At 60.1% G+C, this 21,987-nt stretch overlaps 1 protein-coding gene and 1 long non-coding RNA gene across 3 annotated transcripts in view; both read left to right on the top strand.

Moving 5' to 3' along the window:
- The first annotated feature begins 665 nt into the window (after window positions 1-665).
- Window positions 666-9,026, top strand: LOC138849222 (uncharacterized). Of its 2 annotated transcripts, XR_011387671.1 has the most exons (4): window positions 1,646-2,186; window positions 2,328-2,540; window positions 6,298-6,421; window positions 8,507-9,026. It is a non-coding gene; the product is annotated as an uncharacterized lncRNA (long non-coding RNA). The 2 variants fall into 2 exon arrangements; XR_011387672.1 differs by lacking the exon at window positions 6,298-6,421 and having other exon boundaries at window positions 666-2,186.
- Window positions 9,027-17,215: 8,189 nt separating this feature from the next.
- Window positions 17,216-21,987, top strand: part of TRPM2 (transient receptor potential cation channel subfamily M member 2) — a 44,375-nt gene continuing 39,603 nt past the window's right edge. Inside the window, exons 1-4 of the mRNA XM_051839924.2 lie at window positions 17,216-17,393; window positions 18,051-18,202; window positions 19,336-19,532; window positions 20,068-20,156. Of these exons, the coding sequence (XP_051695884.2) occupies window positions 19,374-19,532; window positions 20,068-20,156 (248 nt within the window). The 5' untranslated portion in view covers window positions 17,216-17,393; window positions 18,051-18,202; window positions 19,336-19,373. The remainder of the gene's footprint in view (window positions 17,394-18,050; window positions 18,203-19,335; window positions 19,533-20,067; window positions 20,157-21,987) is intronic.

Here is a 21,987-nt window from a genome sequence, read left to right as displayed (position 1 = left end):
CAGCGGGACACGGGGCCTTGGTGGTGGCTTGCTGGAACGAGGAGGTGCTCCAGGCGGAGCGGCCCTGGGGCTGGGCAGTGAGGAAGGGGGTGTTGGCTGCGCTCGGCGCGGGCGGGGCTGTGGATTCTCCTGGTGCAGGAATCGGCGGCAGCCCGAGCCGCCCTCGGCGTGACGTGGGGGAAGAGGGGTGGCAGGCGCGGGGTCCTTGGCCTCGGGGCGGTGGAGCAGCGGCGGGCCCTGGCGGTGCTGGTGCAGTTGGACTTACAGAGGGCGAGGGCCGTGGTCTGGGCTCCGCGGCTGGTGGGGATCGGGACGGTGACCGCACAGGGACCCCGCACCGCGGGCGTCACCACCCTTGGAGGGGCTCCTGGCTCCCCACCCCGGCCCCACGCTGCCTTCTCGTGCGCCTGCTTCAGCCTCAGGAGGGAATGGGCCCCCCTTGCTGGCCAGAGCGGCCGTCTCCCGGCGTGGACAGCACAAGGTACACACACCCACCTCCCCAGCTGCCAGCCGGACGCCTGCGCCGTGCTCCTGGGCTTCCAGAACCTTCTTCACGCTGCGCTCGGTTTGCGGCGCCGGTCGGGAGACGCTGCTCAGGGACCGGCCTGGCTGCTCCTGCTCCCTGCCTCCCGCATCGCCAATGGCTGCACAGCCACGAATTCCTAGAATCAGCATCGGGACTCTCAAGGGTTCACTTCCTCGAAGGCGCCCTGACATGGGCAGAAACGCACCCCAAACTTTTCCGGCGCAAAACCGGACGGGGCTCCCCTGGCTGAGCAGCCCCGTGGCGTCTGGGAGCCTGGCTGGGCCTCGTCCCCACCCTCACGGCAGACAGGCCTCCCCACCACTCAGGCCAGGCTGGGTCACCTGTGGCTGTCGCTGGGCCCTGCTGGGCTTGCGTTTGACGTGCAGGCCGGAGCGGGGGTCCCCCGGGAACCCTGATGGGAAGTGGGTGCCGCCTTTCCAGCTTCCTTCTTCCCGCGGAGCTCCCTCTGGTGGGCAGCAGGCCAGGGTCGCCTGTCCATCTGGTGCTCAGGTTCCTGTGGGGTCACGGGGAGCCCAGGGCCAGCGGGAGCACGGGGAGCAGCAGTGACAGCGTGGGGTCCCTGGCTGCTCACAGGTGAGACCCTCGCCTGCACCTGCCTCGGGGGGCTGCTGGCCCTCGGTCCTGCGCCTCCCCAGAGGCCACTGGGCAGGGGCTTGGGGGTCCGCGGCTCCGGGGCCTGCAGTCCTCGTCCTCTTCCAGCCCAGCTCCTCCCTCCTCCAAAGTGGCGACTCCGGGGGCTCCTGCCCCTCGACACCCCCGGGGCCCGACTCTGAGCCTGCCTGGTGAGGGTGACACACCTGCTGACATCCTTCTGTTACCGTAGAACTGCAGGGTTCTTGTCTTCACGCAAGGAAGAATTCAGGCGTGAGACAGAGAGCAGCGGAAAGCAAACAGCAAGGTTTATTAGGGCAGGGACATCCGTAAGGACGGACGGGCACCTCTCCAGACAGGACCTGAGAGAGAGCCCAGTCGCTCGGACTGGGGAAAGCGGGGATACATGGTTGAGTGGAGAGAACACACCTGGGCAGGCCAGGCGGGCGGTCAGCAGAGAGAAGAGGGCTGAGCGCGCCATCCGGGTGAGGCCGGGGGGTTTTAAGAGGATGGGCCTTGCCTGCCCATCTCTGCTCCTCTTGGAACAAAGGACTTCTTGGATGTAAATAGAAAATCTCCTGAGTTTTCCCCCTGAAGGTATCAGACAGGGGGAAGCCCGGCTGGCGCTGCCCCCGGTTAGAGGAAGGATGGGCAGGACCCCCTGGAGTCAGGATCCGGAGCAGGGTATCTGAAATGCAGATGTCAGGCAGGCAGAAGGGCCGGGGACCCCACGGTAGGAGGGGGCGGGGCAGGATGCGACACTGGGCTGCCCCTGGAACGTTGTGGGGATGACTTTGAGATGCAGATGCTGGACCTGGATGTCAGCTCTGTGGGCCTTTGTCACACACACAAGCCCAGATCTGACTTCCCACCTAACACTTCCAGTAGCAGGGCCTGACACTGTCGGAGACCGTGCGACATGCGGCCTCTTAGTGGAAAACTACTGAAGTAGAGCTAAGCAGCCGGGCCGGGGAGTGCTGGTAACGCCACCCTGTGCCTTAAGACTTCATGACCGTTCCCCCACCTGCACAAGCATCGCAGCTGCAAGGTAAACTCCCCGTCTCCCCCCGCCCGACATCCTGCCTTTATGATATATAAGTGTGTGCTTGAAAAATAAAAATCGCAGCTTGATCGGCACTTGTCTTGCTGCCATCTTGGTGTCTCCTGTCCCTTTCCTTTCTCCTTCTAGGTGCTCGGCCCCAGTTGCTGTCCCGCGGGACGGGACAACTGGCGCCCAACGTGGGGCTCGAGTGCGGCCCTTGGGGTTCGAGTGCCTGCGAGATTGGAGGAACGCCGCCTTCCAGGAGGAAAACTTGGATCCAAGTGATTGTGCGACCGGCTCGGAACTGCCCACCCGAGATCATTAGCGTCGGTCGACGCTGCGGAGTGAAGACAGCGCAAGGTAAGTGACAGCCATGGGACAGGCATTATCGTCACGGGAAATGTTCATTTCGGGTCTCAGGGAGGCCCTCAAGACACGAGGAGTTCGGGTTAAAAATAAGGATCGAAAGGCATTTTTTGAGTATGTAGAAAGATTGTGTCCCTGGTTCCCCAAGGAAGGAACAATTGACAGATCAAGTGGGAAAGACTTGGAAGTTGTTTAAAGGATTTTCATGAGACCTTTGGCCCTGCAAAAGTGCCTATTACGATTTTTTCATATTGGAACCTGATTAATGACATTCTAAAAACCCGTCACCTAGATGAGACTATTGATGCCCTAGTAAGGGATGGTGAGGAGACGTTACAGCGATCCTCCCGACCTGCATCTAAATGCCCATCTGTCATTCTGGATACACCCTCCACTGATGATGACCCCAGCAATAAAATCAAAGAGCCCACTTTAGCCCCTACCAACGAAGCGAGCCGACTCTATCCTGCCATCCGAGACAAATCAGATTCGGATGAGGAAGCTGCCCCAGGGGAAGAGGTTGTGCACCATCATAATTCCAGTTGGCCCCACAATGTTAAAAATCCCCCGCCGTACAATACTCACCCGCACCCTCCCATTTGTGCCCCCGCTCTCTATGACCTTAACCCTCCCGTGCCTGACTTGTCGGCCTTGCGACAGTCACTTCAACACGGACGAGAGCACATCCAGCTCCGCCACCTTGCCTTAGAGCAGCCCCTCACAAAACCTGAACAAGGTAAAGTCAGGTCCAAAACCCAACCCCTTCCAGCCTTCCCTGAAGCCAGGAGGCAAGCCGGAGGTCGCTCTGAGCCTGCCGCTGAAGGGGAAAATGAGGCTGCGGAGAATTCGCCCCACCCCTCTGGGGAAGACAGTGAGGAACCTGTCGGAGGAGGAAGACCAGGACCCCAATCAAGGACCTGGTAACGGACAGCCGCCACCCTATAAAAGCCTTAGTCTCAGATTTATTGAAAAACTTAAAACTGCTTGCACCCAGTATGGTCCCACCGCCCCGTATACTCAGGCCTTACTGGAAAGCCAGAGTGCCCGCTGGCTTACACCTAATGATTGGGACTTCCTCGCCAGAGCCGCTCTCAGCGGAGGTGACTACGTTCTGTGGAGGGCTGACTATGTTCAAATTTGTAAAGAAATAGCCCAACAAAATCTTGCTAAAACTTCATCTAAAAATTGGACCCTCAAAAAACTTTTGGGAGATGCTCCGTATAATTCCAACAATTCACAAGTCCGGTTCCCCGATGGACTTCTGGCGCAAATTAAAACTGCCGGACTAGGGGCTTGGAGAAAGCTTCCTCAAAGGGGGCCAGTCACCGCCTCCTTGGCTAAGATTCAGCAGGGCCCGACGAGCCTTACAGTGATTTTGTCTCGCGCCTTAATGTTGCGGCTGAGAGACTAGTTGGCCAGGAGAAAATGGAAGTGCATTTGTTACGCACCTCGCCTTTGAAAATGCCAACCCAGCTTGTAAAGATATTCTTCGGCCTCAGAAACATAAGGGTGATCTTTCAGACTATGTGAGGCTCTGCGCTGGTGTGGGATCGGCCCATGCCGTGGGCTTGGCAATTGGGGCCGCGCTCAAACTGACCAAAAATCCCTCCAAGGGGACCTCCACTTGCCACGCCTGTAAACAGCCCGGACATTTTGCCCACAAATGTCCAACCGCCTTATCAAACAGGCCCACGGCCCAAGGCATGGCTCCATCTCCCCCAGACAGCCCCTCCCCTCCACCCCATGCCCCCATGTCATAGGGGTTATCACTGGGCAAACGAATGCAGGTCAAAGACTAATTCTTCAGGCCAACCCCTCCCTCCTCGCGTGCGGGGGGGGGGGGGGGGACTCCCAGAGGGGCCAGCCCCTGGCCCCGGTTTCTCAAAGGACAGACCCTGGGGCAGTACGGTTTGCCCCCTCCCAGCCTCAGGCTCAGCAACCCCAGGTAGGCAGCACTGGACCTCTGTGCCGCCTCCCATACAATATTAGGTTCCACCCAGGCCCACAAAGTATCCCTACAGGGGTGCGGGGCCCCTTGCCTTCGGGTACCTGTGCTTTTATTCTTGGCCCAGCGTCAGCCACCCTTAAAGGCATTCAAGTTTTTCCTGGTATTATGGACGGTGGCTTTACCGGGGAGATAAAAATCCTAGCAGCCGCTATCAGTGGAGTAGCTGCCGTTCCACAGGGCAGCCGTCCAGCACAGCTGGTTCTTCTGCCTTTAATTACTGGAAATTCATCCTCACTTTCTTCCAGGCCCCGAGGCACTACCCCTTTGGGCTCCCCGGATGCTTATTGGGTCCAGCCAATTACAAAAAATAGGCCTGTGTTAACCCTTACTATGACAGGAAAGGATTTCAAGGGCATTTTGGACGCAGGGGCAGATGCCACAGTCATAGCTCAAGATCATTGGCCCGCCCATTGGCCGCTGACCGCATCTCTCACCGATTTGCGAGGTATAGGCCAGTCCAATAACCCCCAAGTCAGCTCAAGGGTATTACGCTGGAAAGATAAGGAAGGCAATCCGGGCACTGTGACTCCTTTTGTATTACCAGGCCTCCCTGTTAACCTGTGGGGACGTGCCGTTCTCTCCCAAATGGAAGTTATCCTGTGCAGCCCTGATGCTGTGGTCACACAACAGATGCTGCGCATGGATTATGTGCCTGGCACAGGACTTGGAAAATGAGACAGGGCGTGACTCAGCCTATTACAGCCCCTCTATACAGATAGACATGGGCTCGGATATTCGGATTTTTAGCAACGGCCACTGGCCTTCCTGTACCCCATGCAGACGAAATCACATGGAATACTCAAACTCCTGTTTGGGTGGATCAGTGGCCGCTTACTCAAGAAAAGCTAAATGCCGCTACATGTAGCGCTTGTACAGGAGCAGCTCGCGGCCAGACACCTAGAGCCTTCCAATTCTCCCTGGAATACGCCCATTTTTGTCATAAGGAAAAAATCTGGTAAATGGTGCCTTTTACAGGATTTGCGCACCGTTAATAAGGTCATGGCACCCATGGGAGCCCTCCAACCTGGCATCCCAACCCCCGTGGCCATCCCAAATGGTTATTACAAAATCATTATAGATCTCAAAGACTGCTTTTTCACTATTCCTCTACACCCTGATGACCGTCCTTATTTTGCCTTTAGCCTCCCCCGTGTTAATTTGCAGGGACCGATGCAAAGATTTCATTGGAAAGTCCTGCCCCAGGGGATGGCCAATAGCCCCACCCTTTGTCAAAAGTTTGTAGCACAGGCAGTGGACCCGGTTCGTTTGCACTGGCCGCACATTTATATTCTACATTATATGGATGACATTTTACTGGCGGCTCAGAACAAGTCAGACCTACAAGATTGCTTTACGGCACTTTCTAAAGCCTTTCTTGCCCTTGGTTTATAAATTGCTCCTGATAAGGTCCAGTTACAAGACCCCTTTACCTATTTGGGTTTAAAATTACAGCAGGATTTGGTTTTTGTGCCCCGCATCCAGTTCCGCTTGGATTGCCTCCAGACCCTTAATGATTTTCAAAGACTTCTAGGAGATATTCAGTGGCTCAGGCCCTATTTAAAAATATCTAATAATGTCCTTTTGCCCCTCAATGACATTCTGCGAGGAGACCCAGGTCCCTCTTCCCCCCGCGAGCTCGCCCCTGCTGCGGGAGACGCATTAAACCAAGTAGCGCAAGCCATCAGCCAACAGTTTGTTTCACAGACTTCTTTTTTTTTTTTTTTTTTTTTTTTTTTTTGACAGGCAGAGTGGACAGTGAGAGAGACAGAGAGAAAGGTCTTCCTTTGCCGTTGGTTCACCCTCCAATGGCCGCCGCGGCCGGCGCACCGCGCTGATCCGATGGCAGGAGCCAGGAGCCAGGTGCCAGGTACTTTTCTTGGTCTCCCATGGGGTGCAGGGCCCAAGCACCTGGACCATCCTCCACTGCACTCCCTGGCCACAGCAGAGAGCTGGCCTGGAAGAGGGGCAACCGGGACAGAATCCGGCGCCCCGACCGGGACTAGAACCCGGTGTGCTGGTGCCGCAAGGTGGAGGATTAGCCTAGTGAGCCGCGGCGCCGGCCTTCACAGATTTCTTATACTCTCCCCCTGCTTTTTGTAGTTTTAGCCACACCACATGCGCCCACTGGAGTTTTTTGGCAAAAATCCCTCATGCCCAATAAAAAAGGTCAACCTCTTTTCTGGGTTCATCTCCCCATTTCCTCATCTAAGGTAATTACAGTATATTTGTCTCAGGTTGCTTCAATAATCATCAAGGCTCGCTTCCTTTCCCGCCAATATTTCGGAAAAGACCCCGATGTTGTAGTAGTGCCATATACCCGAGAACAGACCCAGTTCCTTCTTCAAACTCCTGATGACTGGGGAATAGCCATGTCAGGATTTATGGGAGTCATTGACAATCACCTCCCTGATGACCCCGTGTTACACTTTGCCCGATCCTATTCCTTTATTTTCCCCAAAAATACAAAAAGTAACCCCATTCCAAAGGCTGTTACGGTGTTTACAGATATCCCTTCCCATGTTTTTAAAGCATCAGTCGGCCCAGTTGGTTGAGCTGTATGCCATACTTCAAGTCTTTACACAGTTTTCCAGTCAGGCTGTAAATATTTATACCGATAGTGCATATGTAGCTCACTCCATTCCGTTGCTTGAGACTTCTCCTTTTCTTACAACAACTTCCAACGCTATGCCCTTGTTTATACGAATTCAAAAGCTAATATGAGAAAGACAACTGCCCTTCTATTTGGGACACATTAGGGCGCACACAAGCCTACCAGGATCACTCTCAGAAGGTAATGCCCAGGCAGGTGCTGCTACAAGGCTCAGCTTCCCCACGACTGTGGGATCGGTGCAGAAAGCTCAGAACTCAGAAGGTAATGCCCAGGCAGGTGCTGCTACAAGGCTCAGCTTCCCCACGACTGTGGGATCAGTGCAGGAAGCTCAGAACTCAGAAGGTGATGCCCAGGCAGGTGCTGCTACAAGGCTTACCTTCCCCACAACCGTGGGATCAGTGCAGGAAGCTCAGAACGCAGAAGGTAATGCCCAGGCAGGTGCTGCTACAAGGCTTACCTTCCCCACGACTGTGGGATCAGTGCAGGAAGCTCAGAACGTGCATCGGTTGCGTCTCTTAAATGCTCAGCCTCTCCGTTTGTTTTGTAAAATTTCACGAGAACAGGCTCGTGAAAGAGTCAAAAAATGCCCCCATGCGGTACAAGCCAACCTGTACCGCATTTGGGAGTCCATCTGCGTGGTCTTCTCCCTAATCAACTGTGGCAAATGGATGTCACACACGTCCCAAAATGTGGCAAACTGAAGTATCTCCGTGTCTCTATAGACGCCTACAGTGGCTTTGTCTCTGCCCCCCCCCCCCCCCCCCCCCCGGAGAAGCTGCTAAGGATGTTACCTCGCACCTTGTCACGGCTCTTTCTGTACTGGGAAACCTGTTCAGATGAAGACAGACAACGGTCCTGCTCATGTCAGCGCTAAGTTTGAACAGTTTTGTGAGGCGCTCCGTATTAACCACATTACAGGAATTCCCTACAATCCACAGGGAAAAGAGCCCGTCAAACACTACAAACTTGGCTCACTCGGCTTGAAGCCACTTCCTTATCCTTTGCCTCTCCCCGCGACCGATTGAATCATGCGCTCTGTGCTAAACTTCCTGACCTCGGATAATAATAATCATTCAGCTGCGGACCGTCAATGGCACCCTTCCCCTGACACGGCTCCGCCTATGGTAGTGTGGCGAGACCCCCTCACCAGTAGCTGGCACGGCCCAGATCCAGTACTCATTTGGGGACGTGCTCAGCCTGCATCCTGGACCAAAAACAATCGGCACCACGATGGCTACCCGAAAGATTAATTAAACAAGTTAATTCGCCAATTCCTACAATAATGATGTTGTTCCAGAGCCTGCACTTGGCCCTGAGAACACTTTTTCTTTATACCCACAGGAATGAAAAGACCCGGCTGGACTGGACGCTACTGGGACTCATTACAGGACTCCTTATTATTGCCAGCATTGTTGCCATTGTTGCTATTTGTGTATCTTATCTTCTCTCTGTTCTCTCCTCCCCCGCCACATTACCTGAGGGCTCGCTGATTAACCCCTCCAAAGGGCCCTAATAGAATGGCCCTCAGCCTTGCTCTCCTGATGGTGGCAATCTACACCATCCATTGGGCGCCACCAGTCTTTGCAGGGCTTGACACCCCTCAGGGCATTCAAAAACCCCTTCAACAGCATCACCCTTGTACCTGCTGGGGGGCAGGGGGGGGCATAATAGTATCCTTCCCACAAACCCATGGCTGCGCTCAAAAGCCGCATTTTACACGAGACTGCGGAGATAAAACTGCTTATCTGACCATCCTGGTTCCGATGGATGGTTCTGTGCTCCCAAACCTAAGCTAGACTCTTACCCGCGCTGGGGATCAGTGCCCGGCAGAGGGCAATAAAACTATCCGTTACTCCGTGCACTCCTCCTGTTATACGCAGTATCAAGCCTGTAACAAGGGAAATCAGCGTTTATTGTTTGCTGTTACATCAGGAGATTATGAGGGAACTTTGTTCGGAGGAGAGTTGTCCTCTTCACGCTTCAGCTCCCCCTCCTGCCCCACTAAGGGACAAGTAGCCTGCTGGTACCCCATAGCCCCTGTGGGAGTGTCTGACGGTGGAGGCCCTCAGGATACCCTTACACAATCAAAAACACAGAAGGTACTCGAAACCGTATTTGAAAGCCTTTACCCTTCCCTCCAGTACCACCCCCTGGCTCAAGTTCTTTCCAGAGGAAACAAAGACTTGGATGTCAATACCATCGATACCCTTCCCAACACCCATAAACTGCTTAATCTCTCTGCCCCAAACCTTGAAGAGACTGCTGGCTCTGTCCATGCCAGGGATCCCCCTTCCTCTTGCCATTTTTCTACCGCTTAATAATACCCTTGAGTTCAGTATCTCCTTGGGCCGCCCCCCCATGCAGCCCTTCCCTGTTCTTCCTGTCCCAACGGAAAATATCACTTGCCTTTACAGACCTCCCAACAACAATCCCTCCGATATCGACGTGGGCCTTGCTCCTTTCTGTACAAATAATATGCCCCTAATTCCACTGTTTTTGTATGTAGGGATAATTTAGCTGATACCATTTTACCAACAAATTGGACCGGTAATTGCATGCATGCTATACTTTTTCCTGATATAGAGGTTATCAATGGAGATACCCTGCTCCTATCCCCTCCCTTGATTATATTGCAGGGAGACAAAAACGAGCTATTCAATTTATTCCTTTATTAGCCACATTGGGAATTTCCTCAGCTATGCTTACAGGATCCGCAGGACTAGGAATCGCGGTCCACAAATATAGAGAGTTGTCCCAACAACTTATTAATGATGTGCAGACCCTATCCACCACCATTCAGGACCTTCAAGATCAAATTGACTCCCTAGCGGAAGTGGTTCTACAAAATCGTAGAGGCTTAGACTTGCTGAACAGGGAGGTATTTGCTTGGCTTTACAGGAAAAATGCTGTTTGTATGCTAACAAATCCGGCGTTGTTCGCGATAAAATCAAGACACTTCAAGAAGATCTGGCGCGTCCTCGAGGTGCCATGATGGAATGGACTGCTTCCCTATTTGCTACCGCTTTTAGGCCCCGTTGTTGGGTTGCTTGTTGTGCTATCTATAGGTCCTTGTCTGCTCAATAGGCTGATGACCTTTATCAGACAGCAAGTAGATAATTTAGCAGCCAGACCAAGTCAGATACATTACCAAAGTCTGGCCATGGAAGGTCCCCTGGAGAACGTTACCGCTCTCTCTGGCCGGTGAGGTCTGGCCGGTGAAGTCACGGTCCCTCCAACAACTGACTCTCCCCTTCGGTCTGCTGCTGCCCCAGTCGGGAGCCCAGGAAGGGTCCTAGGCCTATCAATTAAACGAGCAGTAAGCCAATGACGGGCACCTTCCCGGAACCTCACCCACCTAAGACGGGAGTCCTTGGGGACTGGCAGGGGTGTCCAATGACGGGTGAGAGGTGCTGGAGCTCCGGGTCGATTCCTAAGACAGGCGCTGCTCGCTCATCACGCTTGGCCTAACCAGCACCATTTCTGTTTAACTGATAAGAAAGGAGGAGATGTCGGGGACGTGCGATATGTGGCCTCTTAGTGGAAAACTACTGAGGTAGAGCTAAGCAGCCGGGCCGGGGAGTACTGATAACGCCACCCTGTGCCTTAAGACTTTATGACTGTTCCCCTACCTGCACAAGCATTGCACCCCCTTCATAGTTTCACCGGCGAATGGGGGGTTCCAGTGCTTCTGGTCGGTGCTGCTTGGGGGCACCGCCATAGGTGTGTGTGTGTGTGCATGTGTGTGTGTGTGCTGGGAGGCTGCGGGGTGTGTGTGAGTGTGTGTGCATGTGTGTGTGTGCTGGGAGGCTGTGGGGTATGTGTGAGTGTGTGTGTGCTGGGAGGCTGCAGGGTGTGTGTGAGTGTGTGTTGGGAGGCTGCGGGGTGTGTTAGTGTGTGTGCATGTGTGTGTGTGCTGGGAGGCTGTGGGGTGTGTGTGAGTGTGTGCTGGGAGGCTGTGGGGTATGTGTGTGAGTGTGTGCAAGTGTGTGTGTGCTGGGAGGCTACGGGGTGTGTGTGAGTGTGAGTGTGTGCTGGGAGGCTGCAGGGTATGTGTGTGTGCTGGGAGGCTGTGGGGGTATATGTGAGTGTGTGTGCAAGTGTGTGTGCTGGGAGGCTGCAGGGTGTGTGTGAGTGTGTGTGTGTGTGTGTGTGTGTGCGCGTGTCAGAGTGTGGCCCGGAGATGGCGGGAGGGACCCGGGAGTGACTGCCCGAGGTGGGCAGGGAGGGTTCGGTGAGCAGATGTGGAGGGGCGGGCGGGTGGGGGAAGGGCATGGGGAGAGGGAGCAGAGCCCTGACCCCGGGTGACCTTCCCCCACCTTCCGTGACCCCGCAGCCAGGTCAACTTCCACTTGGCGCTGTGGCCGCCGCACCGCAGTGAGGGCTACAGAAACTGAAAGCCGCTCTGGTTAGTGGGCTTGTTTGCCAGGGCTGTGCCACTTCTCGAAGTCACTCTGTGGGCATTGAGGGCTTTTTCTCATTTTTGGAAAGCGAAAAGGAAAGTGAATTGGCTTGTGCAGAAGTGGAACCGTGGGCTGGCGGGGGGCTCTCAGCAGGCGGCTGTGGCTACTGCCCCACTGGTCCAGGGTCAGGCTGGTCCATGGTCCAGGCCCCACCCCTGCCCCTGACTGACACCTGTGGTGGCCTGAGCGTCAGGAAGCCCCAGAGGCCAGGGTGGCCATCGGGACAGCCTGCAGGGTCACTCAGCTCCATCCCCACCCTGGAGCCCTCCTCGGGACCCCTTACAACTATGGCTGCTGACAGCGGGAGAGCGAGATTGGGGGAAGAGAGCGAGGTGGGGGGAAGAGAGAGAGATGGAAAGAGAAGGGAGAGAGACGGGGAGACGGAGAGACGGGGAGAGGGAGAGAGACGGGGAGACAGACGTGGAGACAGAGATGGGGAGAGATGGGGGGATGGGGAGAGAGATGGGGAGAGACAGGGGGACAGGGAGAGAGATGGAGAGAGAGAGAGATGGGGAGACAGGGAGACAGGCAGAGGGAGAGAGATGGGCAGACGGGAGAGACAGGGAGACAGAGAGACGGGGAGAGAGGGAGAGGGAGATGGGGAGAGACGGAGATGGGATGGGGAGAGATATGGGGAGACGGGGAGAGAGACGGGGGGACGGGGAGAGAGAGACGGGGGGACAGGGAGAGGCTGAGGCCCTGTCAGGGCTCAGGAGGCGTCGTCTTTGCGATCTCAGCTGACGCCAATGCCCCGCAGCCCTGGTGCAGTATGGGAAGTGGCCCCCAGGGTCCATCTTAGAGCTCTTGTCTGGCCGGCTCAGTGGTGGGCTCCATGGGCCCCTCCCCAGGTCCCCTCAGGGTGCAGGCTGGGCCCTCAGTCACCAGTTCTCCTTGCTAGGGGGGGTCTGTGCCAAGGAAACCGCCTCCCCCAGCTCCCAGGGCCCCCTCCCCTGTCCCAGCCCCGGGACCCCCAGGGTGACCCATGTGGGTGCCAAGCCCCGTTCCTCACCCCGACACCGGGCGCTGCTGAGGTGCGGGTGGCCCCGCTCTGGCCTGCAGCACCTGCTGAGCCCTACAGTGCTGGTGTCAGGGAAGGGGACAGGAGTCCCTGGGGCTCAGAATCCCAGCAGAGCATCATGGCAGGCCCCATCCGAGGGGCCTGCTGGGCCACGCGGGGTGGCAGGGTGGGAGCTCCAGCAGCGGTGAGCCGAGCTGAGGGCACCGTGCGCCTCGCGCAGCTGCCCCGGGCTCGTCTGGAGGCCTTTCAGGAGGGTGAGCGTGTGCAGGGTGCCCGGGCGGGGAGGGTGAGCTCGCACACAGGGCGCCCGGCCAGGAGGAGGCTCGGGTGGGGGGCGCAGGGAGAGACAGGAGGCAGCGCGGCAGGACAGGGGGAGTGACAGACGCGGATTTCTACCAGGTCCCTGGAGAAGGGGGAGCCGTGAGGGCTGATGGGAATTCCGGGGCAGCGGGAAGCTCAGCCAGGAGGGGAGAGGGGCACGGTGGGGGAGCCGGGAGCTGCCCAGGGTGCCCGAGCTGGGCCCTGGCACGAGGAATCTAGATCAGGGTCAGAACGGACGCCGAGGCCTGGCAGCGTGACAGGGTGGCTGTACGTTTAAGGTTTTCCTGTGGGACACAGCCTGCCTGGGGGGTTATCTTGGTTGTTTCAGAGCACTGAGAGAAACAAGTCAGAGGTACCGGTCTGCTCCTCCGGCTGTAACCGGCACATTTCTGGCTTCTGTTCGTCTGCCTGCTTGATAACAGTCAAGGCCACCAAAATGTGGTTTCTGCCTTTAACCCCCCCCCCCCCCCCAGCAACTCGGGGCTGTCTTCTCTGGACCTGCTCTGTGACAGGGCCGTCGCCAGCTGGCTAATAGACTCCTGATCTGACCTCAAAGTCTCGCTGTGTTTTTAGTCTGTGTGCCCCACAACAGCAGCCCCGAGAGCTCTGGGTGCCGGCCGATGCCTCCAGTGAGTGGGGTGCGCGGTGGCTGAAGTCGGGGGCTCCGGTCAGACACGGGGCACGGCCGGTCACTCCCAGCATGGCAGGCAATGCCGACACCGGCGCATTTTCCCAGGTCACCCTGACCCCAGGGAGACACATGGCAGGCCCCGTGGACGCTGCACACGTCCAGGGACGCCCAGCAGAGTCCATGGCTTCCAAAGCAAGCAGGAAGTGACCCCGAATTTGTCTGGGGAGACATTGCCAGTTGCAGGAGCCACCCTGAGAACTGGCCTGGGCACCCCAGCAAGACGGGGGTAGGGGTGGGCTGGGCCCCACAGGGGCTGCGGGTCATCCGCTTTGAGTGGCAGGAGAAGTGGGCGGGATAAGTGGGCGGGACAGAGAGGTGCAGGCTCGTGGGTGGGGCCGGTGGCTCCGCCCCCCGGGAGGGACTTGAGAAGGAATGGAGAAGGGGCAGAGGCAGCCTCAGATGTGAACACCCAGCAGGGGCTCAGCCACGCACAGTCACGGGGCCACCAGGCAAGAAAGCAGTGTGGGGCCAGCACCGCGGCTCAATAGGCTAATCCTCCGTCTAGCGGTGCCGGCACACCAGGTTCTAGTCCCAGTTGGGCCGCCGGATTCTGTCCTGGTTGCCCCTCTTCCAGGCCAGCTCTCTGCTGTGTCCCGGGAGTGCAGTGGAGAACGGCCCAAGTGCTTGGGCCCTGCACCCCATGGGAGACCAGGAGAAGCACCTGGCTCCTGCCTTCGGATCAGTGTGGTGCGCCGGCCGTGGCAGCCATTGGAGGGTGAACCAACGGCAAAAGGAAGACCTTTCTCTCTGTCTCTCTCACTGTCCACTCTGCCTGTCAAAAAATAAAAATAAATAAAAAGAAAAAGAAAGAAAGAAGGAAAGCAAGCAAGCAAGCAAGCAGTGTGGCCATTGGCATCCGTCACCACCATCCTTGGCTGTTCTGGCCACTGACGGCTGGGTGGGCACAGAGGGTAGGCACGGTGGCCAAGATGGAGGCCGGGCCTGAGCCACAGCCTGGGCTCCCTGCGTGCCAGGCTGACTTGGCTGCCACCCTTGCCCAGAGGCCAGCTGGCCAGTGGCGACTCCAGCCTGAGCCCCACGTGCAGCACCCACCCCAAGGACAGGTGGCTAGATTCTCGCCAGGGCTCACCCTTCCTGACCAAGGGTTCCCGGCCCCATAGCCCCAGGGCTCACAGGATGTCTGGCCCAACAGGTTGCTAGGGGGACCCATGCCCAGAGCCTGCAGGCCCCCTGACCTGCTGCTGCCCCACCCCCACCCAGTCCACAGCATCCTGGCTTGCTGTGCCGGCTGCCCCCATCTCAAATGCAAGGACTGGTGTCCCCGGGGACCCCCACCCTTACCTGCTCCGTCACTGGGCTTGGCCCCGCTCGTGTAGGCCACCCTGCTGGCGGCTGCCCGCCGTTCTCCCGCGGCTCCTCTGTGGATGAGCTCACAGCCCGAGACGCTGGACGCTGGGTGTGCCCGTGTCCTGGGTTCCTGCAGACCGCAGGGCAGCCGACGCCGTCTCCTCGTTCTCCCTGTGCACCTGCCCTGGCTGTGGCACTCACCACTCGCGGTTGTGGGTGAGCCGGGCAGAGCTGGGTTCCTGTCTACCTTTGGCTGTGTCCTCCCATGGGGAGAGAAAGGCCAGCAGGCTGCACCCATGTGACCTCAGCGCCTCCCAGACAGCCCCGCCCTCAACCACTGGGCAGTGGGGTTTGGACACCTCGCAGACGATGCAGCTCATCAACAGCAGAGACTTGGCCTGGACACGGCGAGGGTGGGGACTCCCCGTGATGGACAGCCCTGGCCGCCGACGCCCCTCGATCCCCCCCAGCGTGGCCTGGGGGGAGGGGGAGCAGAGTCTGTTCAGAGGTCACTTCCAGCTGTGCGCCCGGCATCGTAGCCATGGGGATGGGGGTGTGCCACCTGTCCGTGGAGGTGGGGGCGGGGCCGGGGGTGCAGCCCGGTGGCCGCACCACTCGCTGCCCTTCCACGGGTGTGGGCTTTCGATTCTAGAGCAGTGCTTTTGTACGCGATTTTTTTGTGTGTATTTTTAAAAAGCTGCACTTATTTGAAAGGTGGGGTGCAGGGAGAGAAAGAGAGAGAGAGAGAGAGAGAGAGAGAAAGAGAAAGGGGGGGGACAGAATCTTCCAGCCACTGGTTCACTCCAGAAATGCCTACAAGTCAGGTGTGGGCCAGAATGAAGCCCAGAGCCCAGCACTCCGTGGGTTTCCCACACGCGTGGCGGGAGCGCGAGCACTCGGGCCGTCACCGCTGCCTCCGGCGCATCAGCAGGGAGGCGAGCGGGAGCCGAGCAGCTGGGACTGCACGCAGCTCTCCAGCCGGAGGCCGGTGTCACCAGCCACTGCTTAACCTGCGCCGCCCGAGGAGCTGTTCTGCACGGCAGGCAGGCAGGCGGCTGGCGGAGAGCCAAGGTGGTCCCCAGCCTGGAACCCACTTCCCTCGACCAGGGCTCAGCAAATACAGTCCACCAGCTCCGTCTGCCCCGCTGCCTGCTTCTCAAGAATGTTTTATTGGCACAGCCACACCGGTCCAGTATGAACTGCCCGCGGCTGCTTCCCGCTGCAGAGCAGGGGCCGGCGGCCAGCAAGGCTTGTGGAGTGAGCGTGTGGCCCCTGCCTGTCCTCTGCCTTCTCCGGCCCCAGGGCTTCCTGGCTCTGTCATTGTGAGCAGAGGCCCCCATGGAGCCCGGAGCCCTCAGACAGGTCATGGTTTTCTTCCTACTGCCAGAGTCGGGGGGAGGGCTTGTGTCTTGGGCGATGGCTGGGCCGTGGACGGTTCCTGCCCTGGAGGCCGGGACCCGCGCTCCGCGGGGATCGGCCGGTGCCGCTCACGAGGCCTCCGTGTGGACAGGAAGGGTGTTTTGCAATAACCGCTGCGGTGGTGGCTGCAGGCGGAACACGGCCTGTGGATGTCAGCTCGCCCACCACTTCCCTTGAAGTTCCCCCTCAGAGGCTTCCGGGGACCTGGGAACCGAAGCCCAGCCTGCCCGCCCAGGGCTCTGCGGCGCCTGCCGTCTTAGGAAGTATTAACTGCCCTGCACGAGAGGTTTTAGTTCAAGAGATGGTCCCGGGGAGGGGGGGACGGTGCTGGGCATGGCTGGCTGGGGCCCAGGGCACCTGGCATCACACAGCCGAGTTGCCAGGCTCTGAGGAGGCAGCGGTGGCCAGGGCGGGGGTCTGTGCCACCGACCCTGGGCAGAGCTGCCCAAGCAGCGTGCTTCCCTGACGCAGCTGGGTGCGGGCGGGGGCCGGGCTCTGCCAACCACGCTTACCACAGCTCATCGCGGGCCAGGGAGGCGAGTGTGTGTGTGTGTGTGTGTGTGGTCGTGCCCATCAGCCCTGGTGTGGCAGATGCCCAGCGCCCCCAAAGAAGGTCCCGGGCTTGGGTTCCGCTGCGAGGTGGGCTGAGAGGTCTCAGCAGGGGGTCCCGGGGTCTGGGGGGTGGCGTCCACCTGGGACTGGCGCCCCGCCTCCCGCTCCAGAACGTCCGGGTCATTTCGAGGCCGGTTCCCAGGGTTTCGGGGGCGGCCGCACCAGCAGGCGGGGCGCCTCGGGGGCGGGGTGTGAGAGCCCCGCCTCGCCTGCCTGTTCCGTGCTCCAGCCTCGGGGGCGCGCAGGCATCACTCTGGGCCCCAGTGCCGCAGAACGCGCCGCGGGCGTCTCGGGCGGTGCGGGGCACAGGGCGCAGGGTGTTCGCTCCGCCCCCGATGCGGGCGGCCCAGCTAGCGCTGCGGCGCGAGTGAGGCGGGGCGCGGGGCAGGTTCGGAGCAGGTGCGCGACCCGGGCGCGCTGCAGGCACGCGCTCAGGAGCGGGGGTGGGGGTGCAGCGGAGGACAGTGCGGGGCGGGCGGGGCGCTGGCCCGGTGAGTGGCGCGTTGCTGCAGCCCGGGCTTGCGGAGACCGCGCTGGGCAGGCGGGAGGCTGTGCTTGGGTCCGGGGGCGCGGTGCAGAGTGCGTGCAGGGGTGCGGGTGCGAGGTGGTCCAGAGGCCCAGGCGGTGACGGGATCCCTCGCGGTGTCTGTGGGGGGCTGGGGAGGTTGTGCCCCACAGGGGCGACCTTGTCCCAGTCGGGCGAAGCGGGGGCTGAAGGACTTCAGCTCCTCAGACCAGAGGGCAGGGGTCCCAGCCTGTGGCTGACAGAAGTGGCTTTCAGAGGCCTGGGAGGGGCACCACCGGGCTTACAGCGGGGCAGCTGAGTGCGGGTACCCAGCGCTGGGGGAGACCCCGGGACTGGGTGCCCAGCGTGGGCGTGGGGCCGAGTCCTGCTGCTCCTGGCCTCTCTTCCTGACCCGGGGCCACGGCAGGTGCAACACCACCCCTCCGCCCTCTCTGGGGCTCCTCCAGGGCCTCTCTCCTCCAGGAGGTATTGGGGCAGAGTTCAGCTTTGGAAATCCGCCTGCCCCAGCTTGCTCGTCCTGTGTCCGCCAGGTGCCCGGGTCAGGGAGCAGTCACGGAGGTCCTTCTGGTACCGACACGGATCCAGGCACCCGATCCTGGCTGTTCCTTCTAACTACAAAAGGTTTTAGGCTCCAGCTTGTGTGGATTTCGACCGTAAGCCCAGGTGGCCAGCAGGCATCCAGGTGCTGTGTGGAACAGAGAGCAGCCACGGGGGTTGGACGGAGGAGCCGGGGAGGAGGGTGTGGGACCCACTGAGGCACCGGCTCCTGCTGGACCCTGGCTTTCTGGCCTGGCAGGGCAGGGGCTGGGGGGCCTCCCCGTGATCAGGTGCCACTGGGGTCCCGGGAGTCTGCCTGAGGCCCGGGGGGTGCTGAGACGGCCCCCGTCAAGGCCCCCGTGGCGCCATCGTCCGTCCTGCCCGGGCCCGACCCCTTCCAGACCTCGGCCCCTGGTGGGGTCTTGCCCACAGCCCTGCACGGGCAGGTTGGAGGCCAGGTTGGCTGTGGAGGGAGGGACAGTACCCTGCCTTGCTCCCACCTCCCAGCAGGCTGGGAGGCTGCGGGGTGTGTGTGAGTGTGTGTGCTGGGAGGCTGCGGGGTGTGTGTGAGTGTGTGCTGGGAGGCTGCAGGGTGTGTGTGTGAGTGTGTGTGCTGGGAGGCTGTGGGGGGTATATGTGAGTGTGTGTGCAAGTGTGCGTGTGCTGGGAGGCTGCAGGGTGTGTGAGTGTGTGAGTGAGTGTGTGTGCGCGCGCGTGTCAGAGTGTGGCCCGGAGATGGCGGGAGGGACCCGGGAGTGACTGCCCGAGGTGGGCAGGGAGGGTTCGGTGAGCAGATGTGGAGGGGCGGGCGGGTGGGGGAAGGGCGTGGGGAGAGGGAGCAGAGCCCTGACCCCGGGTGACCTTCCCCCACCTTCTGTGACCCCGCAGCCAGGTCAACTTCCACTTGGCGCTGTGGCCGCCGCACCGCAGTGAGGGCTACAGAAACTGAAAGCCGCTCTGGTTAAGTGGGCTTGTTTGCCAGGGCTGTGCCACTTCTCGAAGGCACTCTGTGGGCACTGGGGTCCTTTTCTTAATTTTGGAAAGCGAAAGCGAATTGGCTTGTGCGGAAGTGGAATCGTGGGCTGGCGGGGGGCTCTCAGCAGGCGGCTGCGGCTGCTGCCCCGCTGGTCCGGGGAGGTGAGGGCCCTGCTCAGCTGTGCTCTTCCCGACTGCCCGGGGCGGGGCCGTGCCCTCTGGAGATGCTGGGCCCTAGAAGCCAGATGCAGAGGCAGGCTCTGGGCCCGCCGACCTCATCTCCCTCTCTCGCTTTCTGTCCAGAGCCCGGTCCCAGCAGCAGGAGGCGAGCGCGGGTCAGCATGGAGCCCCTGGTCTCCCAGAAGGCCAGCTCGGAGCTGCAGGAGGGCTCTGGGGGGCCGCCCAGGAGTGTCCCGGACGGGGTGGTCCTCCGTATACAGCGGAGCGACAGCCTGCGTGGCAACCGGAGGCTGCAGGGCTCCATCGACCACACTGAAAAGGTGGGCTCGCGCCGGCCCTCGTGGGCACAGCCCGCACCGCGGAGTGGGCACGTGTCCTGCCCGGGTGGGGGAGTCTGCTGAGGGACAGCGGGGAGAGGAAGGCTGGGGGGCTGCAGCGGCGAGATTGGCACAGCTGTTTCCCGTCCTGGGCTGACTGGGGAATCGGCTGCCCCCCTGCCCCTTGCACCCCGATTTCATCACCTCCATCCCACTGAGGGCTCGGCGCATCGCCACGAGGCCCAGGTGCCCTCGCACCAGGAGCCCCGGGGAGCTGTGCAGGTCGCACCGGCGATGTCTGGCGCCCTGGTCAGGGCGTGGGCAACAGCAAGGGCAGGGCATTGGCCCAGGTTCCCAGGCGGGGAGGCGGGCGGAGCCCCGGGGAGGAGTGGGGGGCTCGTTCCCCCTCGCCTGGGAGCCCACCGTGTGTTAGAGGGTGCGGCCTGATGCGTGTCGGGGGCGTAGCCATGGCGCAGCGTGGCCACCGGTGGACACCGACTCCATGGCCCGGGAACCTCACGCCGCTCTCTGCCCTCAGCGAGAGAGTCTCAGGTCGTGGATTCCAGAAAACATCAAGAAGAAGGCGTGCGTGTATTTCGTGGAGAGCTGCAAGCTTTCGGATGCTGGGTGAGTGGCGCCTGTGTCCCAGGCTCCCTGCTCGCCCTTCTGCCCCGGGCGGCCAGTGACGCCCGGAGCACGCAGAGCCTCTGCGGAGTGGACAGGACATCCCGGTGCCCACTAAGGCTGAGCACCCCCAGAGCGTGTCCACTTGACCCCCACGTGGGGAGTGGGCCAGCCTGCCCACTCTGCTTGCAGGTGAAGAGACTCAGGTGTGCGGTGCGGGTGGCTTGTGGGGTGGCACGGGGCCGCCGTCCTCGCTCTTGGGTGCAGCTGGGGGTCTCAGCCCCACTGAGGGCACGTGGAGGCCCTGGCTCAGGCCCAGGTCCCTCCTCCCCAGGGAGCTGTCCTGGGGGCGGCTCTGGCACTGCCCAGGGACCCCCGGCCACCCCGTTCACACCGGTGCCTTGGGCCACGTTCTCGCTTCACGTCTTCATCCACTGCTGGGCTCCTGCTCCCCCTTTGGGGCCTTTGCAGGTGCCACCGCTGCCGTGCAGCCCTCCTGGGCCATAGGCTCCTCGTGGCTTTGCCTTGTCTCCCCTTTCAGGCTGGGATGCAGGCTGAGTTGTTTCCTGTTTCCTGGGTGCTGTGGGGAGGAGGAGCCTCCCTGGGGAGCAGGAGAGGGTCCCTGTGGAACTGTGGGCACCCCGATGGGCGCATCCTTTCTCTGGGGCAGCGCGGGGAGCACACGCCGGTGGGGTCGCAGGCGGCCACCTCGCCCGGCTGACGGCCGCGGTGTCCTGGGACACAGCCAGAGCGTTCTAGTCGCTGCTCCCAACAACCGGCAGAGCACCTGCCGCCAGGTGCTGGCAGTTGTCTGGATGCTCCGGCTCCCGCAGAGAGGGCGGAGCCGAGACCGCGGGGTGCAGGCGGGAGCAGGGCTGGATTGGCAGTGGGGCCATGAGAGACTCGCGTGTGGACTGCGGGGTCCCCGGGACCCTGGAGCAGGTACTGAGAGACAGCGGACAGAGGAGGAGGACGGGGTGCCCCGTGGGAAGAGTGGGGTCTGTAGCATGGGCTGGCGCCGGCACGTGCTGAGCAGGCTGGGGTGGGACCCCTGCAGCTGCTGCCCCCCCCCCCCCGTGCACTCAGAAGCGAGGGGGGCGGGGAAGGGGCGTGGCTTTGCTGTGGTTTGCTTCTGCTGGCCACACGGAGGCGGATGGGACTGTGTGGCTCAGCTCCTCGCCACCGAGCATTGTGGCCGAGGGACCCATGGCTGCTCGGCCAGGGGTAGGGGCCAGGCGGGGTCTGCGTGCTCCCCTGCTGTGCTCGCCCACGGTGGAGGGGGACGCAGTGCACCGCTGGCACAGACATCTCTGTGCGTCAGCCCTGTGTCCCTGACTGTCCAGCGTGAGCCCCAGTGTTTGCAAGCTGGGGTCAGTCATTGTCGTATCTATCAGTCATGTCTGTTCTAGCTGTCTTGTCATATCATGCTGTGTCACGTCTGCCACATGTGTCATGTCTTGACATGTCATGTCAATCAGTGTTGTACGTTATATCTGTATGTCAGGTCATGTCGTGTCTCATGTCACGTGTCTCGTGTCATGTCTGTTATATCTGTCACATCTGTCATGTCCTAGCTATCATGCTGTCTCACAACTGCCACATGTGTCATGTCTGGCATATCATGTCTATCATGTGCTGTATCTGTCATGTCTGTATGTCAGGTCATGTGTCTCATGTCACGTGTCTCATGTCATGTCTGTTATATCTGTCACATCTGTCACCTCTGTCTCTGGGCCCTTGGGCACCCAGCATGTGTTCTGGTTGATTCCTTTCTGGGTCAGTTTCCGGATTGTCGAGGGTGGGGCCCAGGGACTCTGGGAAGGAGGCCACTTGG

Source organism: Oryctolagus cuniculus, chromosome 4 (genome assembly GCF_964237555.1).
Source record: "Oryctolagus cuniculus chromosome 4, mOryCun1.1, whole genome shotgun sequence".
In the NCBI taxonomy this organism is placed as follows: domain Eukaryota; kingdom Metazoa; phylum Chordata; class Mammalia; order Lagomorpha; family Leporidae; genus Oryctolagus; species Oryctolagus cuniculus.
The sequence above is the reverse complement of the archived record's forward strand: the minus strand, read 5'-3'. Positions and strand labels throughout refer to the sequence as shown.